General features: G+C 44.8%; 2 protein-coding genes across 3 annotated transcripts in view; one reads left to right on the forward strand and one right to left on the reverse strand.

The window, feature by feature from the left end:
- Nucleotides 1–19,180, reverse strand: part of CDK15 (cyclin dependent kinase 15) — a 550,498-nt gene that overhangs the window by 348,412 nt on the left and 182,906 nt on the right. The gene's annotated exons all lie outside the window — the stretch shown is intronic.
- Nucleotides 1–19,180, forward strand: part of LOC143784180 (doublesex- and mab-3-related transcription factor 1A-like) — an 85,170-nt gene that overhangs the window by 11,143 nt on the left and 54,847 nt on the right. The window contains exon 2 of one of the 2 annotated variants that reach the window (XM_077272101.1): nt 6,134–6,317. In XM_077272101.1, the coding sequence (XP_077128216.1) occupies nt 6,134–6,317 (184 nt within the window). Of the gene's footprint in view, nt 1–6,133; nt 6,318–6,949; nt 7,732–19,180 lie in introns of those variants that run through there. The other variant, XM_077272100.1, reaches the window with a different exon arrangement.

Raw genomic sequence — 19,180 nt, forward strand, 5'->3', positions numbered from 1 at the left:
AGCTCAGACAAGGAAACCTGGAGGAGAACACCAAGGAGGAGGAGAACACCGTTACTAGGCCCCAACCCAAGTAGTATGGCAACTGTAGTGTTACATTTAAAAATACTTAATGAGAGCCTGAAGGTTGAAGCTCAGACAAGGAAACCTGGAGGAGAACACCAAGGAGGAGGAGAACACCGTTACTAGGCCCCAACCCAAGTAGTATGGCAACTGTAGTGTTACATTTAAAAATACTTAATGAGAGCCTGAAGGTTGAAGCTCAGCTTTTTCAGTGGAGGACAGCGTGATTTAGGGGCGCAGACAGACAAAGGTAGTATGTGTTAACTAAAAAAGGTGGCTCTATGCAGTTTTAAATTGGTTACAGGGGTACACAGGCAGCATTGGTGTGGACAGCGGAGGACGATTGCAAGGAGGGACCGCAGACTGACTTACTAGGCCTAAAATAAATAAAAATAGGCTCAAGGCTCTTAGAGTTATCTCGCAGGGGTACACAGGCAGCATTGGTGTGGTCAGCGGAGGACGATTGGAAGGAGTGTCTGACACAGTTAGTACTCCCAAAAAATAAATAGATGTTAATGTCTCGCAAAACAACAAAACAAAAAAAGAAAAGTGTGGCATACTTAGGTACAGAGGTGGGCTCCTCTGCTGAGTTTCAGACATAGTAATTTGGCACTAAGTATTTACTGGTGTCAATATAGGACACTGACCCTGACTATTTTAACTAGCATCATACATGTCAACAAATTGGTATTGTCAGTGCCAGGCATTGAAGGATGTCAGCACATAGACTAAACATTGTTGGAGCTGTGAGAGATAATTTTGCACGTGGTACAGCACAGTTTGAGCTGGGGGGGGGAACTCTCTTGTGGCCGGCGGAACAGGCCCAGGGCCCCTCATGTTACAACGGTGTGTCTGACGTTGGTTGCGCGCCACCACCGCCAGAGACACTTTATTGTACTATGAGGGACCCAGTGGCAGTGCCGTCGACCTAAAGCGGGCACACCCACCTCTTCAGACAAACGGCACTCTAACGGGTGCTTGCGCCAAGTGGCGAGACCGCGGCCCCGTGGGGGGAGTTTTCCCATTTAGGGAGGTGTAAACATGTCGTATGCTGGACAAACAGCTGCTGCAACATTTTGGGTAGCCAGACGAGTCCTTTTTTCGGTTAATATTGAACCAGCAGCACTGAATACTCTTTCTGATAGCACACTAGCACACTAGGTGCTGGGCAAGCAAGCTCCTGCAATGCATATTCTGCCAATTCAGGCCAGGTGTCTAATTTGGATGCCCAGTAATCAAATGGGAATGACGGTTGAGGGAGAACATCGATAAGGGCTGAAAAATAGTTAGTAACCATACTGGACAAATGTTGTCTCCTGTCACTTTGAATAGATGCTGCAGTACCTGTCCTGTCTGCGGTCATTGCGAAATCACTCCACAACCTGGTCAGAAAACCTCTCTGTCCAACGCCACTTCTGATTTGTGCACCTCTAACACCTCTGCCCTGTAGCCCCCTGCAGCTCGTGTGAGAACCATCACCGGCGCTGTGTGCTGGGAATGCCTGAATCAAACGGTCTACAAGAGTTGCTTGTTTGGTTGCTAATATTTGTTCGAGGTTCTCATGTGGCATAATATTTTGCAATTTGCCTTTATAGCGAGGATCAAGGAGGCAGGCCAACAAGTAATCGTCATCGGTCATCATTTTAATAATGCGTGGGTCCCTTTTGAGGATACGTAAGGCATAATCCGCCATGTGGGCCAAAGTTCCAGTAGTCAAATCTGCGGTTGTGCTGGTTTGAGGGGCAGTTACAGGCAAATCTACGTCACTTGTCTCCCTCAAAAAACCTGAACCCGGCCTTGCCACGCCAGCAATTTCCATTGGCCCCGGAGAAGCTTCCTCATTTAAAAAATACTCATCCCCATCATCCTCCTCGTCCTCCTCCTCTTCGCCCGCTACCTCGTTCTGTAGACTGCCCTGACCAGACAATGGCTGACTGTCATCAAGGCTTTCCTCTTCCTTGGCTGCAGACGCCTGCTCCTTTATGTGCGTCAAACTTTGCATCAGCAGACGCATTAGGGGGATGCTCATGCTTATTATGGCGTTGTCTGCACTAACCAGCCGTGTGCATTCCTCAAAACACTGAAGGACTTGACACAGGTCTTGTACCTTCGACCACTGCACACCTGACAATTCCATGTCTGCCATCCAACTGCCTGCCCGTGTATGTGCATCCTCCCACAAATACATAACAGCACGCCTCTGTTCGCACAGTCTCTGAAGCATGTGCAGTGTTGAGTTCCACCTTGTTGCAACATCGATGATTAAGCGATGCTGGGGAAGGTTCAAAGACCGCTGATAGTTCTGCATACGGCTGGAGTGTACGGGCGAACGGCGGATATGCGAGCAAAGTCTGCGCACTTTGAGGAGCAGGTCGGGTAACCCCGGATAACTTTTCAGGAAGCACTGCACCACCAGGATTAAGGTGTGAGCCAGGCAAGGAATGTGTTTCAGTTGGGAAAGGGCTATGGCAGCCATGAAATTCCTTCCGTTATCACTCACTACCTTGTCTGCCTCAAGATGTAGAGTGCCCAGCCATGACTGGGTTTCGTTCTGCAAGAACTCGGACAGAACTTCTGCGGTGTGTCTGTTGTCGCCCAAACACTTCATTGCCAATACAGCCTGCTGACGCTTGCCACTAGCTGTCCCATAATGGCACACCTGGTGTGCAACAGTGGCAGCTGCGGATGGAGTGGTTGTGTGACTGCGGTCTGTGGACGAGCTCTCGCTTCTGCAGGAGGACGAGGAGGAGGAGGAGGGGGGGCCAACGCCTACAGCCAACTGTTTCCTAGACCGTGGGCTAGGCAGAACTGTCCCAATATTGCTGTCCCCTGTGGACCCTGCATCCACCACATTCACCCAGTGTGCCGTGATGGACACGTAACGTCCCTGGCCATGCCTACTGGTCCATGCATCTGTTGTCAGGTGCACCTTTGTAGTCACAGACTGCCTGAGTGCATGGACGATGCGGTCTTTAACATGCTGTTGGAGGGCTGGGATGGCTTTTCTCGAAAAGAAGTGTCGACTGGGTAGCTCGTAGCGTGGTACAGCGTAGTCCATCAGTGCTTTGAAAGCTTCGCTTTCAACTAACCGGTAGGGCATCATCCCTAATGAGATTAGTCTAGCAATGTGGGCGTTCAAACCCTGTGTACGCGGATGCGAGGATGAGTACTTCCTTTTCCTAACGAGAGTCTCATGTAGGGTGAGCTGGACTGGAGAGCTGCATACGGTGGAACTAGCGGGGGTGCCGGTGGACATGGGTGACTGAGAGAGGGTTGGAGATGGTATTCTTGCCGGTGCCCTATATGCAGTGTTTCCTACTACTAACCTGGTGATTTCCTGACTGCTTTGGCCTGGCGACGAAAGCTGCACAGATACTGCAGGTGGTGCGGGAAATGGTGGGTTTACAGTGAGGGAAGGGATGTAGCGTTGCTGACTAGCTTCATTGGCCAAGGGTGCTGCAACCTTTAGGGACGTTTGGTAGTTAGTCCAGGCTTGCAAATGCATGGTGGATAAATGTCTATGCATGCAACTTGTATTTAGACTTTTAAGATTCTGACCTCTGCTTAAGGTAGTTGAACATTTTTGACAGATGACTTTGCGCTGATCATTTGGATGTTGTTTAAAAAAAATGCCAGACTGCACTCTTTCTACTATCGGATACCTTTTCAGGCATTGCAGACTGAGCTTCTTTAACCAGATTGCCACGCTGTCCTCCAACTGGTTTTGGTTTTGACAAGCGTTTTTGGCCAGATACAGGCCCGGCAGATGGAACCTATTGTGATGTTGATGCCTGCTGCGGCTCCTCCTCCTCCGCTTCAGAACTACTGCCGCCTGCACCCTGTTCCCCCAATGGCTGCCAATCGGGGTCAACAACTGGGTCATCTATGACCTCCTCTTCTATCTCGTGTGCAAATTCGTCTGTGTCACTGTGTAAGCCGGTGGTATAGCGTTCGTGACGGGGCACCATAGTCTCCGCTGGGTTTGATTCTGGCTCAGTACACTGTGAGGGCAATGTTCTGGTCTAAGTCAAAGGAACAGCATAGTAATCTGGCTGTGGCTGTGCATCTGTGCACTCCATGTCCGATTCAACTTCTAATGGGCATGGCCTGTTAACTGTTTCACTGTCTAACCCAGGAACGGTATGTGTAAAAAGCTCCATGGAGTAACCCGTTGTGTCGCCTGACGCATCCTTCTCTCTTGTTCTGGGTGAAGAAGACAAGGAAGCGACTTGTCCCTGACCGTGAACATCCACTAACGACGCACTGCTTTTACATTTAGCACTTTCAGAAGAGGAGGCAAAAGAGCTAGAGGCTGAGTCAGCAAGGAAAGCCAAAACTTGTTCTTGTTGCTCCGGCTTTAAAAGCGGTTTTCCTACTCCCAGAAAAGGGAGCGTTCGAGGCCTTGTGTAGCCAGACGACGAACCTGGCTCAACAACTCGAGACTTAGGTGCTGTATTGCTTTTACCACGACCACCTGATGCTCCACCACCACTACCATCATTACCAGCTGACAATGACCGCCCATGGCCACGACCTCTTCCACCAGACTTCCTCATTGTTTGCAAAACGTAACCAAAGTAACGGTATTTGTTACTGTAAAACAACTTATAAGGTGAACTCAAATTTCTGTAGGATTTATACACTATACACTACACTATACACTATATATTTATATAGGTGGCTGACACTGAAAGGAAAATCAGGCCCAATGTTACACACTAGGTTTTCTGTGCCCCAATAATTTGAGACAGATGGCACACACAGGACCGGCACTCAAGCAGAAATGCCAATCTTAATCTCCCACTATTTTTTTTTTTTTCAGGGAGAATTAAAAAAAAAAAAAATTCCCAGTATGACACACTAGGTTTTCTGTGCCCCAATAATTTGAGACAGATGGCACACACAGGACCGGCACTCAAGCAGAAATGCCAATCTTAATCTCTCAGGGACTGTCCTACAATTACTAACTCCCTGCAGTAATCTCAGCAAGGTATGACAGGCAGCAATAACAAGGAGTGGACAGCTGCACAAAAAAAAACTAAAGTGTGAACAAACAAACAAGATAGCTGTGCAGAAAGGACGGAACAACAGGATTTGTGCTTTGAAAAAAGCAGTTGGTTTGCACAGCGGCGTACACACAGCAACACAGCTATCAGGGAGCCTTCTAGGGCAGCCCAATGAGCTACAGCGCTGAGGAAAAAAAAATTTAGCTTCCACTGTCCCTGCAAACAAAAGGTGGTGTTGGACAGTGGAAATCGCTACAGCACAAGCGGTTTGGGGGTGAATGTACCCTGCCTAACACTATCCCTGCTTCTGACGAAGCGGCACCTCTCCCTACGCTCAGATCAGCAGCAGTAAGATGGCGGTCGGCGGGAACGCCCCTTTATAGCCCCTGTGACGCCGCAGAAAGCAAGCCAATCACTGCAATGCCCTTCTCTAAGATGGTGGGGACTGAGATCTATGTCATCACGCTGCCCACACTCTGCGTCCACCTTCATTGGCTGAGAAATGGCGATTTTAGCGTCATTGAAACGCGACTTTGGCGCAAAAGTCGCGTACCGCGTGGCCGACCCCACACAGGGATCGGGTCGGGTTTCATGAAACCCGACTTTGCCAAAAGTCGGCGACTTATGAAAATGACCGATCCGTTTCGCTCAACCCTAGTCGCCACTATATGCTGTGCTGTACTATTTAGTGGAGTGCGTTTTTAACTTGGTTTCTTTTGATGTTTGTTACTTTACTTTTATTATTTATCCTGTTATTTTTTCTCTGTATTTCATTAAGAAATAGCTGTAGAAAAAGACATGGACTGTACATGCAAAAATCATACATTGATCTAATGCCTACGTGGTAGTGGGCTTCCTACAGTCTGATTAGCATGTTAGTCTAAGGACCTCATGGTCAGTTTTATACATTTATGCCTAGAGGCATTAGATGAATGTATCATTTTTGGATGTGCGGTCCATGTCTTTTTCTACAGTCGTAGTGTATTTCATTATGACCTTCAGATGCAGAACCTGCACTGTTACTAAACTCTAGGTATTTTCTCACTTTTTGTTAATTTTGTCTCCAGGCAGCTTTAAGGAGGCAGGAGGCACAAGATGAATTGGGAATAAGCCATCCCATCCCTCTATCAAGTGCAGCAGAATTGCTTGTAAAACATGAGCATGTCAGTAACAATTCCTGCCCACAGCTGGAAAATAATTGCCCTCAGGTCACAAATGGATCTACTGAACTGGCATCAACCAGCTCTTCAGGTACGCACTAGCGATGAGCGAGCACTAAAATGCTCGGGTGCTCGTTGCTCGGGTCGAGCAAATTGGAATACTCTGGTACTCGACTCGAGCAACGAGCCCAATGTAAAGTCTATGGGAAACCCGAGTATTTTTACCGCGATCCCCCCGGGGGTCCTTTTAAGGTCTAAAAACGTCTGAAAATGATGGAAACACTGCTCAAATGACACAGGGACATCATAGGGATCGCCCCTGGAAGCATTTCTGAGTCCTAGGTCACAGCTGTAATCATTTTTTTTCGAGATTCATGCTATTTTTCCGGTGCCACAAAAAATACACTAAAACGAAACCAAACCGGGTTTTGATTGGAAATATGTCAAGGCACATCCTTAGCAGGTTAATGGACGCCCCGCCCCCCCTTTGAAAATTACGAAGGGGGTCACATGATAACACAGCCCCTCCCCATGTCATCAATTTGGAGCAGTTTATACTATTAAAAGACAAAAGTTCTGTTAAGCTTTCTGAGGTACAGAAGTTTTTCTAGAAAGGGTTAATTTATCTGGTAAGCTGCGCTATTGCGTGAGCAGGTTCTTTCTGGTTTTAACTAGTTCTTATTCCCGCACTTTTTACGAAATATGATTGGCTTATAGGGAAAGTGCGGGAAGATTTTCCTCTATATAATCAGCTGTTCCATCAGCTGTCGCTCAGTCACCTGATGAAGACAGAAGACAGCTGATGGATCCCCTTCTACAGCAGCTGATCCAGAGCGCTGAAGCGGAGGGCGGCACCGACTGGCTGCGGAGTTGCCTGGCGATGAGGCCAGCTATAAAACCTACCTCTAGTATAGAGGTGCCGGCTTCTCCAGCGCCTAGGCTGTCACCTTCCTCTCAGCATGACGAAGCTCCCCCGACGCCGGCGAGGTCAAGCCGAAATTCAACCAGGAATCGGAGAGCGAGAGTGACTTATTCTCCATCGCCTCCGCCTTCCCTGGCGCCGGAAATTGATCTGCCGACGCGCAGTAGCAACCGGAAGTTGTCGCGGCGGAAATCCCGGAGTCCGCCGCGAGATCTCCAGAGAAGCCGGATAACGTCTCATCTTCCAGTGCCGGATATCGCACCTGGGTCCGGCGTGTCAAGAAGGGAAGATCCGGAAGTATCCCCCGTGCCTGCAGCCGCATCGAATGCCTCATCTAACCGCTATGGCCGCACAAGCGCCGTGGCGGTTCAGGGACCATGGCATGACTCAGAGCTCGGCGCCAGCGAGTCCATCATCCATAGCTCTCCAGCCGCCGCATCTGCCGCTGCCAGATCCTGGATGGACCAAACTGGAGCATCCAGCGGAGAAATGTCACATCCTCCTCGCCGAGCGCATTCGCCTGCTGGAGCAGGCTTGAGTGCTAAATCCCACGTCGCCCAGGACCGGAGGCTTCACGGAAATGGTGGGAGCCTAATTGTCACTTCGTCTGTCAACCCCATTAATGTAAAGGATTTAGTCAGGGAGGCGTTGGAGGAATACCTGGGCAGTGGTGTTCTTTCTCCTGCTCCCAGATATTCTTGTAACGATACCAATTCTGGTAGCTGTTTTGAAGCCAGGTATGCCAGAGATTCTTGTGAAAGAGTCTCTTACATGTGATATTTCACCGCTAGGTTTTCATTTAACCCCTGCGGTGAAAGAATTGATATGGAGCAGAGCATTTGTGGATATTTTTTCCCTTTTACCTTCTGGTAGGGAACAGCAGGGTAGATTTGAGAAGAAGGAGGATTTGGATGATAGAAAGAAATCTCGTCCAGTTAAATCATTTAATAACTGGATTCAGGCGTTCTCAATCTACTCTGCTGTACTGGGGGAGAAGTTTCCACACCTTTGCTCAGGGTTATTCCAACATTTAGACTCCATCTTAGAAGCGTATCGCAATTTTGGCGGTATGGCTTGGTTGCTCTACGATGAATCATTCAGGCAGAAGCTATCAATGTTCCCTAATTTATCGTGGGGTACGAAGGATGTGGGGTTATGGATTAACCTCATGCTACCTCAGAGGTTTCCATCCCATAGACAGAATCCTATCCCCACGGTAAAGAAGGGAGTGTGCTTTGCCTATAATGAAGCATCATGTAAATGGGCCCAGAATTGTAGATTTCGTCATGAATGCTCCTTCTGTGGGGGCGCTCATACAATGGCCAAATGTTTTAAGAAGCAAATGCAAAGCAACCAACAGAATAACAGCAGAGAACCCTTTTCTAAAAGCATCGACTCCAGTGAAACTGGAAAACATGGTCCCATGGCTAAACATGTATCCAGATCAGGAGATTAGTTCCCTTTTGTTTAATGGTTTTTTAAAGGGATTTTTTGTACCCCCATTTTCGGGTGCAGGCTGCAAGCCAGTGTCTAATTTGCCGTCTGCGCTTGAATTTCCGCGCATAGTGGAGGAAAAAATCATAACCGAGCTGGAATTGGGTAGGGTTTCCGGTCCGTTTGATACCCCCCATTTGAAAACTTTAGGATTTCACCTCTAGGAGTAGTCCCTAAGAAAGACAGCGGGTCATTTAGACTCATTCACCATTTATCGTACCCTAAAGGTGAATCCCTAAATGATGAAGTGAGTGATTATCCTTGTTCGGTACAATATACTTCTTTTGATGTCGCGTTAGATTTATTGCGGAATTTTCGTCGCGATGCCCTTATGGCAAAATCGGACATAAAATTTGCATTTAGGATTTTACCAGTTAATCCGGACGGTTTCAACTCCCTTGGTTTTTCTTTTCGAAATAAATTCTTTTTCGATAGATGCCTCCCAATGGGCTTTTCTCTTTCGTGCTTTTATTTTGAATCTTTTTCTACGTTTCTTCAATGGGTAGTTGAGTTTAAATTTTCAGGAGGTGGTATGATTCACTACCTCGATGATTTTTTGTTCATTGGTCCTTTAAATTCGCGGAAATGCCAGGCTATTCTGGATAGGTTTTTGGAAGTTTGTTGTAATTTTGGTGTCCCCATTGCTAAAGACAAAACAGTTTATCCCTGTACTTCACTCTAGTTTTTAGGTATTCTAATCGATTCCCATAGCATGTGTTGCTCTTTACCACAAGAAAAATTGTCTAAATTGCAAGCTGCAATATCCCGTTGTTTGTCTTTGGAGAAAGTTCCTTTGAAAGAATTGCAGTCCCTATTAGGTCTTTTAAATTTTGCACTAAGAATTATCCCCATCGGCAGGGTTTTCTCTAGAGGCCTATACGACACTACAGCTGGTTTTTCCTCCCCTAAAAGTCATATACGTCTTGGTAGAGATTTAAAAGATGACCTTAAGGTTTGGTCTAAATTCCTAGCTAACTTTAATGGTAGGTCTATGTGGCAGACATCATTCGTGTCAGCAGAGAAACTTGGTCTATACTTTCAATCTGATAGGGATTCTGGATTTGTTATATTGTTTGTTACTTCTTGGGCTTCAGAGCCTTGGTCGCCTTCTTGGCAGGTGAACAGAGTTGTAAATAATCAGACGGTTTTGGATCTATTCTTGATATTTTTATGTCTTCAGCTATGGGGCTATCTTTTGAAAGATAGGCGTATTTTGTTTTCGTCTGGAAATCAAGGTTTGGTATTTGCTGTTAATACCCTTTCATCAAAAAATAAATGGGCAGCTAGAATTATTAGACAGATCGTGTTTCTTTGCTTGGAGTTTAATATTTGGATAAAAGCTTCCTTTTCGCCTAAAGAGCACACTGTTAAATCTACATCTGTTTGTCACCGCCAGCTGCCCCTGTCCGAAAGGGAGTCTTTGGGAGCGGAAGAAAACAGAGCTCCCTGCCCGCATTGGATTTGGAATATAATTCAGGAGTAATTTCACACTTTATTGCTCATTCATTGGCGGATAGAACATGGGCCGACTACTCGGCGGCATGGAAACTATGGATAGAATTTTGTTTTACTAAGAATCACCCTCAGGAAAATTGTACCCTCGGGATGTCTCTTAGTTTTTTAGAGCATATGGTGTTCAAAGGTTTGTCTTTCTCGGCTTTGTCAAAGAATGTTGCGGGAGTTTCATTTTTTCTCAAAATGATGGGCGCTCGGCCTATGTCGGAGATATTTCAGGTTAAGCAGTTTTAGAAGGGCTTTAAGAAAGCTAATTTTAAATCCGACGACCGTCGCCCTATTTCGTTTCAGTTGCTCAAAAACATTTGCTCTATCCTTTCTTCAGTTTGTAGTAATGAATTTGAGGCTTGTCTTTTTTCCACAGCTTTTTCTTTAGCTTTTTTTGCGGCTCTACGGGTAAGCAAAATTGTTTCCCAGAAAAAATCTTTTCCTTCTGGTCTGTTTTTTCAAGATGTGAAGCTATTTGATTCTCACATCATGTTGCATATTAAAAAATCAAAAACAGACCAGATGGGTAGAGGCTCCTCCTTACGTTTGAATGCTATATCGGACAAAGTCATTTGCCCGGTTTCCAACACTAGGAGATGGCTTTCGTTACGTCCCAAGGGCGATGGTCCGTTTTTTTATTCATCCTAATGGGGACCCTGCAACGATATTTCAATTTAATTTTATTCTTAAAAAATGTTTAAAAGCATTGAAGGTATCAGATCAAAACATTTCCTCTCATTCTTTCCGTATTGGTGCGGCAACGGAAGTTGCTAGATCGGGCCTTCAAGAAAGTAGGATAAAAAGCATAGGCAGATGGGAATCAAATAGATTCAAACTGTATGTTCGCCCTGATTTGTACTCCTGTTAATCTTTGGTTCCTTTTTTAGGTGTATTAGCAGTATGGATCATCGGGCATTCTTATGTCTTTTGGGCTAAGAAAAGGGCAAGCTTGAGATCATATTCAGAAAATCTCTCTTTTAATCCCTCTTTCCTTCAAGTTTTTTGGTTTAGCAGGCGAGGAATGCGATGGATGGAACTGTTAGACGAAATGCGAAGATTGAAGAAGATTTGGCCTAGTCCGGACTTAATAATATTGCATTTGGGGGGTAACGACTTAGGTAAAATTAGTACCCTTAACCTTACTGCTCTAATGAGGAGAGATACAGTTAGGTCCATATATATTTGGACAGAGACAACATTTTTCTAATTTTGGTTATTGAGATTACCACAATGAATTTTAAACAAAACAATTCAGATGCAGTTGAAGTTCAGACTTTCAGCTTTCATTTGAGGGTATCCTTATTAATATTGGATGAATGGTTTAGTAGTTTCAGCTTCTTAGCATGTGCCACCCTGTTTTTAAAGGGACCAAAAGTAATTGGACAATTGACTCCAAGGCTATTTCATGGACAGGTGTGGGCAATCCCTTCATTACGTCATTCTCAATTTAGCAGATAAAAGGCCTGGAGTTAATTTTAGGTGTGGTGCTTGCATTTGGAAGGCTTTGCTGTGAAGTAAACATGCGGTCAAAGGAGCTCTCCATGCAGGTGAAACAAGCCATCCTTAGGCTGCGAAAACAGAAAAAAACATCCGAGAAATTGCTACAATATTAGGAGTGGCAAAATCTACAGTTTGGTACATCCTGAGAAAGAAAGAAAGCACTGGTGAACTCATCCATGCAAAAAGACCTGGGCGCCCACGGAAGACAACAGTGGTGGATGATCGCAGAATAATCTCCATGGTGAAGAGAGACCCCTTCACAACAGCCAACCAAGTGACCAACACTCTCCAGGAGGTCAGCGTATCAATATCCAAATCTACCATAAAGAGAAGACTGCATGAAAGTAAATTCAGAAGGTTCACTGCACGGTGCAAGCCACTCATAAGCATCAAGAATAAAAAGGCTAGACTGGACTTTGCTAAAAAATATCTAAAAAAGCCAGCACAGTTCTGGAAGAACATTCTTTGGACAGATGAAACCAAGATCAACCTCTACCAGAATGATGGAAAGAGAAATGTATGGCGAAGGCATGGTACAGCTCATGATCCAAAGCATACCACATCATCTAAAAGACGGCGGAGGCAGTGTGATGGCTTGGGCATGCATGGCTGCCAGTGGCACTGGGTCACTAGTATTTATTGATGATGTGACACAGGACAGAAGCAGCCGAATGAATTCTGAGGTATTCAGAGACATACTGTGTTCTCAGATCCAGCCAAATGCAGCCAAACTGATTGGTCGTCGTTTCATACTACAGATGGACAATGACCCAAAACATAAAGCCAAAGCAACCCAGGAGTTTATTAAAGCAAAGAAGTGCAATATTCTTGAATGGCCAAGTCAGTCACCTGATCTCAACCCAATTGAGCAGCATTTCACTTGTTAAAGACTAAACTTCAGACAGAAAGGCCCACAAACAAACAGCAACTGAAAACCACCGCAGTGAAGGCCTGGCAGAGCATCAAAAAGGAGGAAACACAGTGTCTGGTGATGTCCATGAGTTCAAGACTTCAGGCAGTCATTGCCAACAAATGGTTTTCAACCAAGTACTAAAAATGAACATTTTATTTAAAATTATTGAATCTGTCCAATTACTTTTGGTCCCTTTAAAAACAGGGTGGCACATGTTAAGGAGCTGAAACTCCTAAACCCTTCATCTAATTTTAATGTGGATACCCTCAAATGAAAGCTGAAAGTCTGAACTTCAACTGCATCTGAATTGTTTTGTTTAAAATTCATTGTGGTAATGTGTATAACCAAAATTAGAAAAATGTTGTCTCTGTCCAAATATATATGGACCTAACTGTATATCCTTATTAAAAACTGAGTTTTTTTATTCCACTTTAGTTTTTTCAGAGATTGTACCAAGATTTTTATGGTTCAACAGTAAAATGGTGTTTCTTGAAAAAATCCGTAAGAGAATCAACAGGAGTTTGGAGAAATTTATGCCTTTAACCGAAAGTTTCTCTTTCAGGCACTTAGAATTAGAGGAAGTTATCCCGGGAATGTACAGGGGGGATACGGTTCACTTATCTGATGTGGACCTGGACATTTTGAATTTGGACTTTCAGTCAATTATCGAAAAATGGCTCTGGCGTTTGGGGGGGCCTCACCTTTTAGGTGAGGCGTTTGGGAAAATCGCCCGTTGAATTCGGGTGGATTTGGTAAGGAGTTGGAGTAGTATTAATTTATTTATTTATTCAAATGGTTTTAACATTGGTTATTGGATTAAATTATTATTTTTACAAGTAACTCAAAATAAACGCCACGGCCATTTTCTTCCAACATTATTCTCTGGTGTCATGTGTCTTTATTTAGGGCTTCAATGGGGCTTGTGTTACCATGACTTCCCTGTAAGGCCAAATAATTAACCGCAGACCGAAAATGTCCTCTTGGGCTTAGTTCAGACGCAGCGTTTTTGAAGCGTTTTTCAACTTTAATATTGCTTTCAACCACTACAAATGGGAAATGTCATTGTAACATTTAACAACCCAAGCTGGCCATGTGGTGTGTGACACATAAGCAGACCCATCTTGTTTCATTTATGAATGAGGGACTCTAAGGGTGAGTGTCCACGGTAAGTAAACGCTGCGTGATTGACGCTGCAGCGTCAAACACGCAGCGTCCAGATGTTCCAGCATAGTGGAGGGGATTTTTTGAAATCCCGTGTCCACTATGCGTGGAAACCCGCACGCGGCGGCCCTGCGACTCCGGACATGCTGCGCGTCTTTTCAGATCGCAGCATGTCCGTGCTACCTGCGGCGACGCTGCGTCGCCGCAAGTAATATCACAGGGTCCTATGGCGAGGTGTGCGATGATCCCGGATGTGTACAGTACACATCCGGCATGATCGCGTCCCAGAAAGGGGGCGGGGCTTAGCGCCGAGCGGCTTCGCCGCTCCGGCGATACCGCCGGCCATCCTGACCGTGGACACGCACCCTAAAAGTCACAGAGCCTATTTTTACTGGTGCATCATGCGGCATTAATCTTCTTAAAGGGCCATTATTAAACAGTGGGTCTCCTAAGCTGTTGTAGTGTATGCTGTGAGTGGCTGGGCTGCCAAGAATTACGATGTACCACAATACCCCTCTGATAAGATGTCCAGGGGGGACTCCTGAAAAAGCGTTGCATTGAATTCAAGGCCTGCCCTGCTACCAATTCATATGCACCCCAATAAGCCTTTGAACCCACATAGTGGATGTGCCCCTGAAAATCCACTTCACAATATGCATTTTGTGCTCCATACTCCTTTGTTTTACACATTGGCAGCAGGGCCAGCCCTACTGCATAGTCCATCATATGCACCCCATTAGGCCTTGGAACCCACATACTGGATGGGCCCATGAAAATCCACTCTTTTTTAATGGTATGATGGTTCCCTCTTTGCACAATTATTTATAGCAGAATTTGGCAATTTTATTTGCCATGTTTTTAACACTAAGGTTCAGATCGGCTTTAAAAAAGGCTAATACTTGAAATATAATGCAATTTTATTGCAAACTACAAAATACAAGGAATAGTATGATTGAATAGTGTGAGTGCGTACACTTTTGTATATGTTAACATACACAGGTTAATAAGTACGTATAAGGATTACATAAATATAGTGATTACGTACAAAGTACAGACCAAAAGTTTGGACACACCTTCTCATTTAAAGATTTTTCAGTATTTTCATGACTATGAAAATTGTACATTCACACTGAAGGCATCAAAACTAGGAATTAACACATGTGGAATTATATACTTAGCAAATAAAGTGTGAAACAACTGAAAATGTCTTATATTCTAGGTTCTTCAAAGTAGCCACCTTTTGCTTTGATGACTGCTTTGCACACTCTTGGCATTCTCTTCATGAGCTTCAAGAGGCAGTCACCGGGAATGGTTTTCACTTCACAGGTGTGCCCTGTCAGGTTTAATAGGTGGGATTTCTTGCCTTATGAATGGGGTTAGGACCGGCCTAAAATGCCCACATTTTTAGCACACGGATGTATGAGGCTTGTCACAGATATCAGGGCCAGTTTAAGACAAAGTAGGGCCCTAGGCAAAAATTTAAAGTGGGGCCCCAAATGCTAACATTGTAAAATCACACAAACATTTAGGTTACAGTACATGAGCAGGATGCGGATACAGTTGGTGGAGGGGCCTGGAGCCAGTGCTCACACTGTGGCCCCCATATTTAGGGGCCTTATATCAGCCAACAGGTCTGCCACTATTAGCTGTATGCAGGGGCGTTGCTAGGGTCAGAAAAGATTGGGGGCCCAAGCCCCAAGACAAAGAGTTGCCCCCAACCCCCTCTTAATTTTTTTTTAACACCACAGATAATACAGTGATAACTCTCTAAGAACAGATAATGTAGTAGATGTCACCTGCAGTCCTATGTAACACCAGAGACAGCAGTGATAACTCTCTGAGTACAGATAATTTAGGAGATGTCACCTGCACACCTATGTAACACACCAGATAGACATAGCGTTTCAGAGTAAGGGTATGTGCACACGTTGCGGATTCTGCTGCAGATTTTTCTGCAGCGGATTTGGAAAATCCGCAGTGCAAAACCACTGCGGTTTTCACTGCGGATTTTATCGCGGTTTCTTCTGCGGATTCCACTGCGGTTTTACAACTGCAGTTTCCTATTGGTACAGGTGTAAAACCGCTGCGGAATCCGCACAAAGAATTGACATGCTGCGGAAAGTAATCCGCTGCGTTTCCGCACTGATTTTTCCGCAGCATGTGCACAGCGTTTTTTTTTTCCCATAGGTTTACATGGTACTGTAAACTTTGGGAAAACTGCTGCGGATCCGCAGCGTCAAATCCGCTGCGGATCCGCAGCAAAATCCGCAGCGTGTGCACATACCCTAAGACTATGTTCACATGCAGCATTTTTTTCAGTAGCCAAAACCTTTTCTATTAGCAGTAAAAATGTTGCGTTCAATGCACCTGATTTTCAGCTTGTTTTGTGGTGTTCTTCACACTTTTTTCAGTTTTTTTTTTGGAGTGAGGATGTTTGCTTTGTCTACAGTATGTTTAAGACCACATTCATATGATCAGTATTTCACATCAGTATGTGTAAGCCAAAACCAGGAGGGTGAGAAATACGGAAGTAGTGAAGTGTTTCTCAGGCTATGTGAACACGCTGCGGATTTTGCTGTGGATCTGCAGCAGCTTTCCATGCGTTGTACAGTACCATGTAAACGTATGGAAAACAAAATCCGCAGTACACATGCTGCGGAAAATCACCGCGCGGAGACGCTGTGTTGTATTTTCTGCAGCATGTCAATTCTTTGTGCGGATTCCGCAGCGTTTTACACCTGCGCCAAAATAGGAATCTGCAGGTGTAAAAACGCTGTTGAAAACCGCACAAAAACCGCGGTAATTCCATCGTAAATCTGCAGGTAACACGCAGGATGTCTTACCTGCAGAGTTTTAGGAATCTGCGTGGAAAAATCCGCAGCAGATTCCGCAACGTGTTCACATAGCCTCATTGTTCCACTGCTGTTTCTGCATTACAAATACTGACCTAATAGTTTAATTCACCAAAACCACTTAAAAAATTGCAGTGAAAAATGCCGTTGCAATATCTGCAGCTTTTTTATTCTTTCATTGCTTTCTACGGGTGAAAACACACTGAAAGAAGTGACACGCTACAGTTTAAAAAGCGCTATAGTTCTGAAATCCAGTCAGAAGAAAAACAAGCGCATGCAGGAGATTTCGGAAATCTCGTATGTTTTGCTGGCACTTTGAAAAGCAGCTTTTCGCCATGTTCAGATGCAGAATTTTTGCAGCTTTTTCTTCTGCAAATAAGAAGTTTACAGCATTTTACAGCACAAGCAAAAACTGAGATTTTCAGAAATCTCCTGCACACCCTTTTATTTTCCCCTGACTGAATTTCACAACTGCAGCGTGTCGCTTTCAGCAATTTTTTTCACCCACAGAAAGCAATGAAAAAGTTTTAAAAATGCTGCAAATGTTGCAACGTTGTTTTTCGCTGCGTTTTTTTGTGAATAACACTAACTTTATTAAACGTGTACTGTAGACAAAATGCATACTGTAAAAACCAAACAGCAAATGCTCTAAGGGTGTGTGTCCACAATCAGAAAGCGCTGCAGGTCGGCTGCTGTGTACTTGTGCAGCGTCCAACCCACAGCGGCCACATGTTACAGCATAGTGGATGGGATTTCAAGAAACCCCATCTCTACTATGCGTGCACTATCACCTGCACCCCACCTGCGGAGACGGACATGCGGCGCGTCTCTCCAGACCCCAGCATGCCAAGTTATCTGGCGTAGACGCGAGTCTCCACAAGAGAAATCTTACCCCTGCAATGTATAGGATGCAGGGATTCCGCACAGATCAATGAACACACGCGGAATCACCTGTGTTCAAAACATGGCAGCACTTTGGACGCAGCACATGTCCGCTGCGTCCAAGGTGCTGCCATTTCCAGATCCTCTGCACATACCCTACAAAATGGGTGTTTTGAAAGCAGTGTTTTTACTGCCAAGAGAGCAGGCTTTGGCTGCAAAAAAAATGCACCAAAAAACGCTGATTCCTATGCACACCTGTACTATATATGTGTATAGTTTACCCTTATTGTTTCACGTGGGAAATCATTTATTTCTATATAATAAATACCCTGATACAGCAGACAATTTTCCTGCCTTGTGTCATCCAGACAGTAGTGACAGGAGGTCACCCTGTCAGATTACAAGCAGTGACTGTGGTCAGAGCCTATGCTGATCCCTGCTGTATGTGACTGTGAAACCTGATCCTACAGGAAACAGCACAGAGCTCCGGACCACATGAGTAAATCACAGCACTGAGGGGGAGAGACGCTCTGGGACTGCTGCTTCACTGTTGTACACCCTCTGGGCACTTCATACAGGGGTTGCAGATGCAGGGGGCCCCCTTTGTAGGTGGGGGCCCCAGGCATCTGCCTGGTCTACCTGTGCCAAACGCTGGCCCTAACAGATATACCACACTAAAATATGTGGCCTGTATGTATTATTTTTGGGGTTCCGCAAAATAGTGTCAAGCAATTGTGTAAGACACACAAAAAAAATTCTACTCTACCGTACCACAAAAAAATGAAAGATTTTTCTGTGCACTCATAAGTGATTTTTGTGCCCCCTTTAAAATTGCTGTATTTTCACGCTATGCTAGGAAAAGGATCTGGCTGTATCGTGCAGTGTCAAAAATCAAATGGAGAGAAAAAAAAAGGGCTCTGGATTGCTTTGCAATACAATAACCTCTATTAACCTGGCAAAAAAAAATGTTCCTAGCCAACTATAGCTGGGGCTAGGTTATACGGTCAATATATGCTATAGGTAGCAGCAGACAGTAATGGAATGGACCCTCTTGATGTATGCAATGATATCTATATACACATACAGTGCCTGCAGGCCTTGCACTGATATGTATAGAGTGACATACACTCCCCTGCCTACCTAACACTGCAACCTACAGTACAGACCAAAAGTTTGGACACACTGTCTCATTTAAAGATTTTTCTGTATTTTCATGACTATGAAAATTGTACATTCACACTGAAGGCATCAAAACTATGAATTAACACATGTGGAATTATATACTTAACAAAAAAGTGTGAAACAACTGAAAATATGTCTTATATTCTAGGTTCTTCAAAGTAGCCACCTTTTCCTTTGACTGCTTTGCACTCCTTGGCATTCTCTTGATGAGCTTCAAGAGGTAGTTACCGGGAATGGTTTTCACTTCACAGGTGTGCCCTGTCAGGTTAAATAAGTGGGATTTCTTGCCTTATAAATGGTGTTGGGACCATCAGCTGTGTTGTGCAGAAGTCTGGTGGATACACAGCTGATAGTCCTACTGAATAGACTGTTAGCTGCTTTTTTCTTGCCATAATACAAATTCTAAGTAAAGAAAAACGAGTGGCCATTATTACTTTAAGAAATGAAGGTCAGTCAGTCTGAAAAATTGGGAAAACTTTGAAAGTGTCCCAAAGTGCAGTGGCGAAAACCATCAAGTGCTACAAAGAAACTGGCTCACATGAGGA

The sequence above is a fragment of the Ranitomeya variabilis genome, chromosome 7 (assembly GCF_051348905.1).
Source record: "Ranitomeya variabilis isolate aRanVar5 chromosome 7, aRanVar5.hap1, whole genome shotgun sequence".
In the NCBI taxonomy this organism is placed as follows: Eukaryota; Metazoa; Chordata; class Amphibia; order Anura; family Dendrobatidae; genus Ranitomeya; species Ranitomeya variabilis.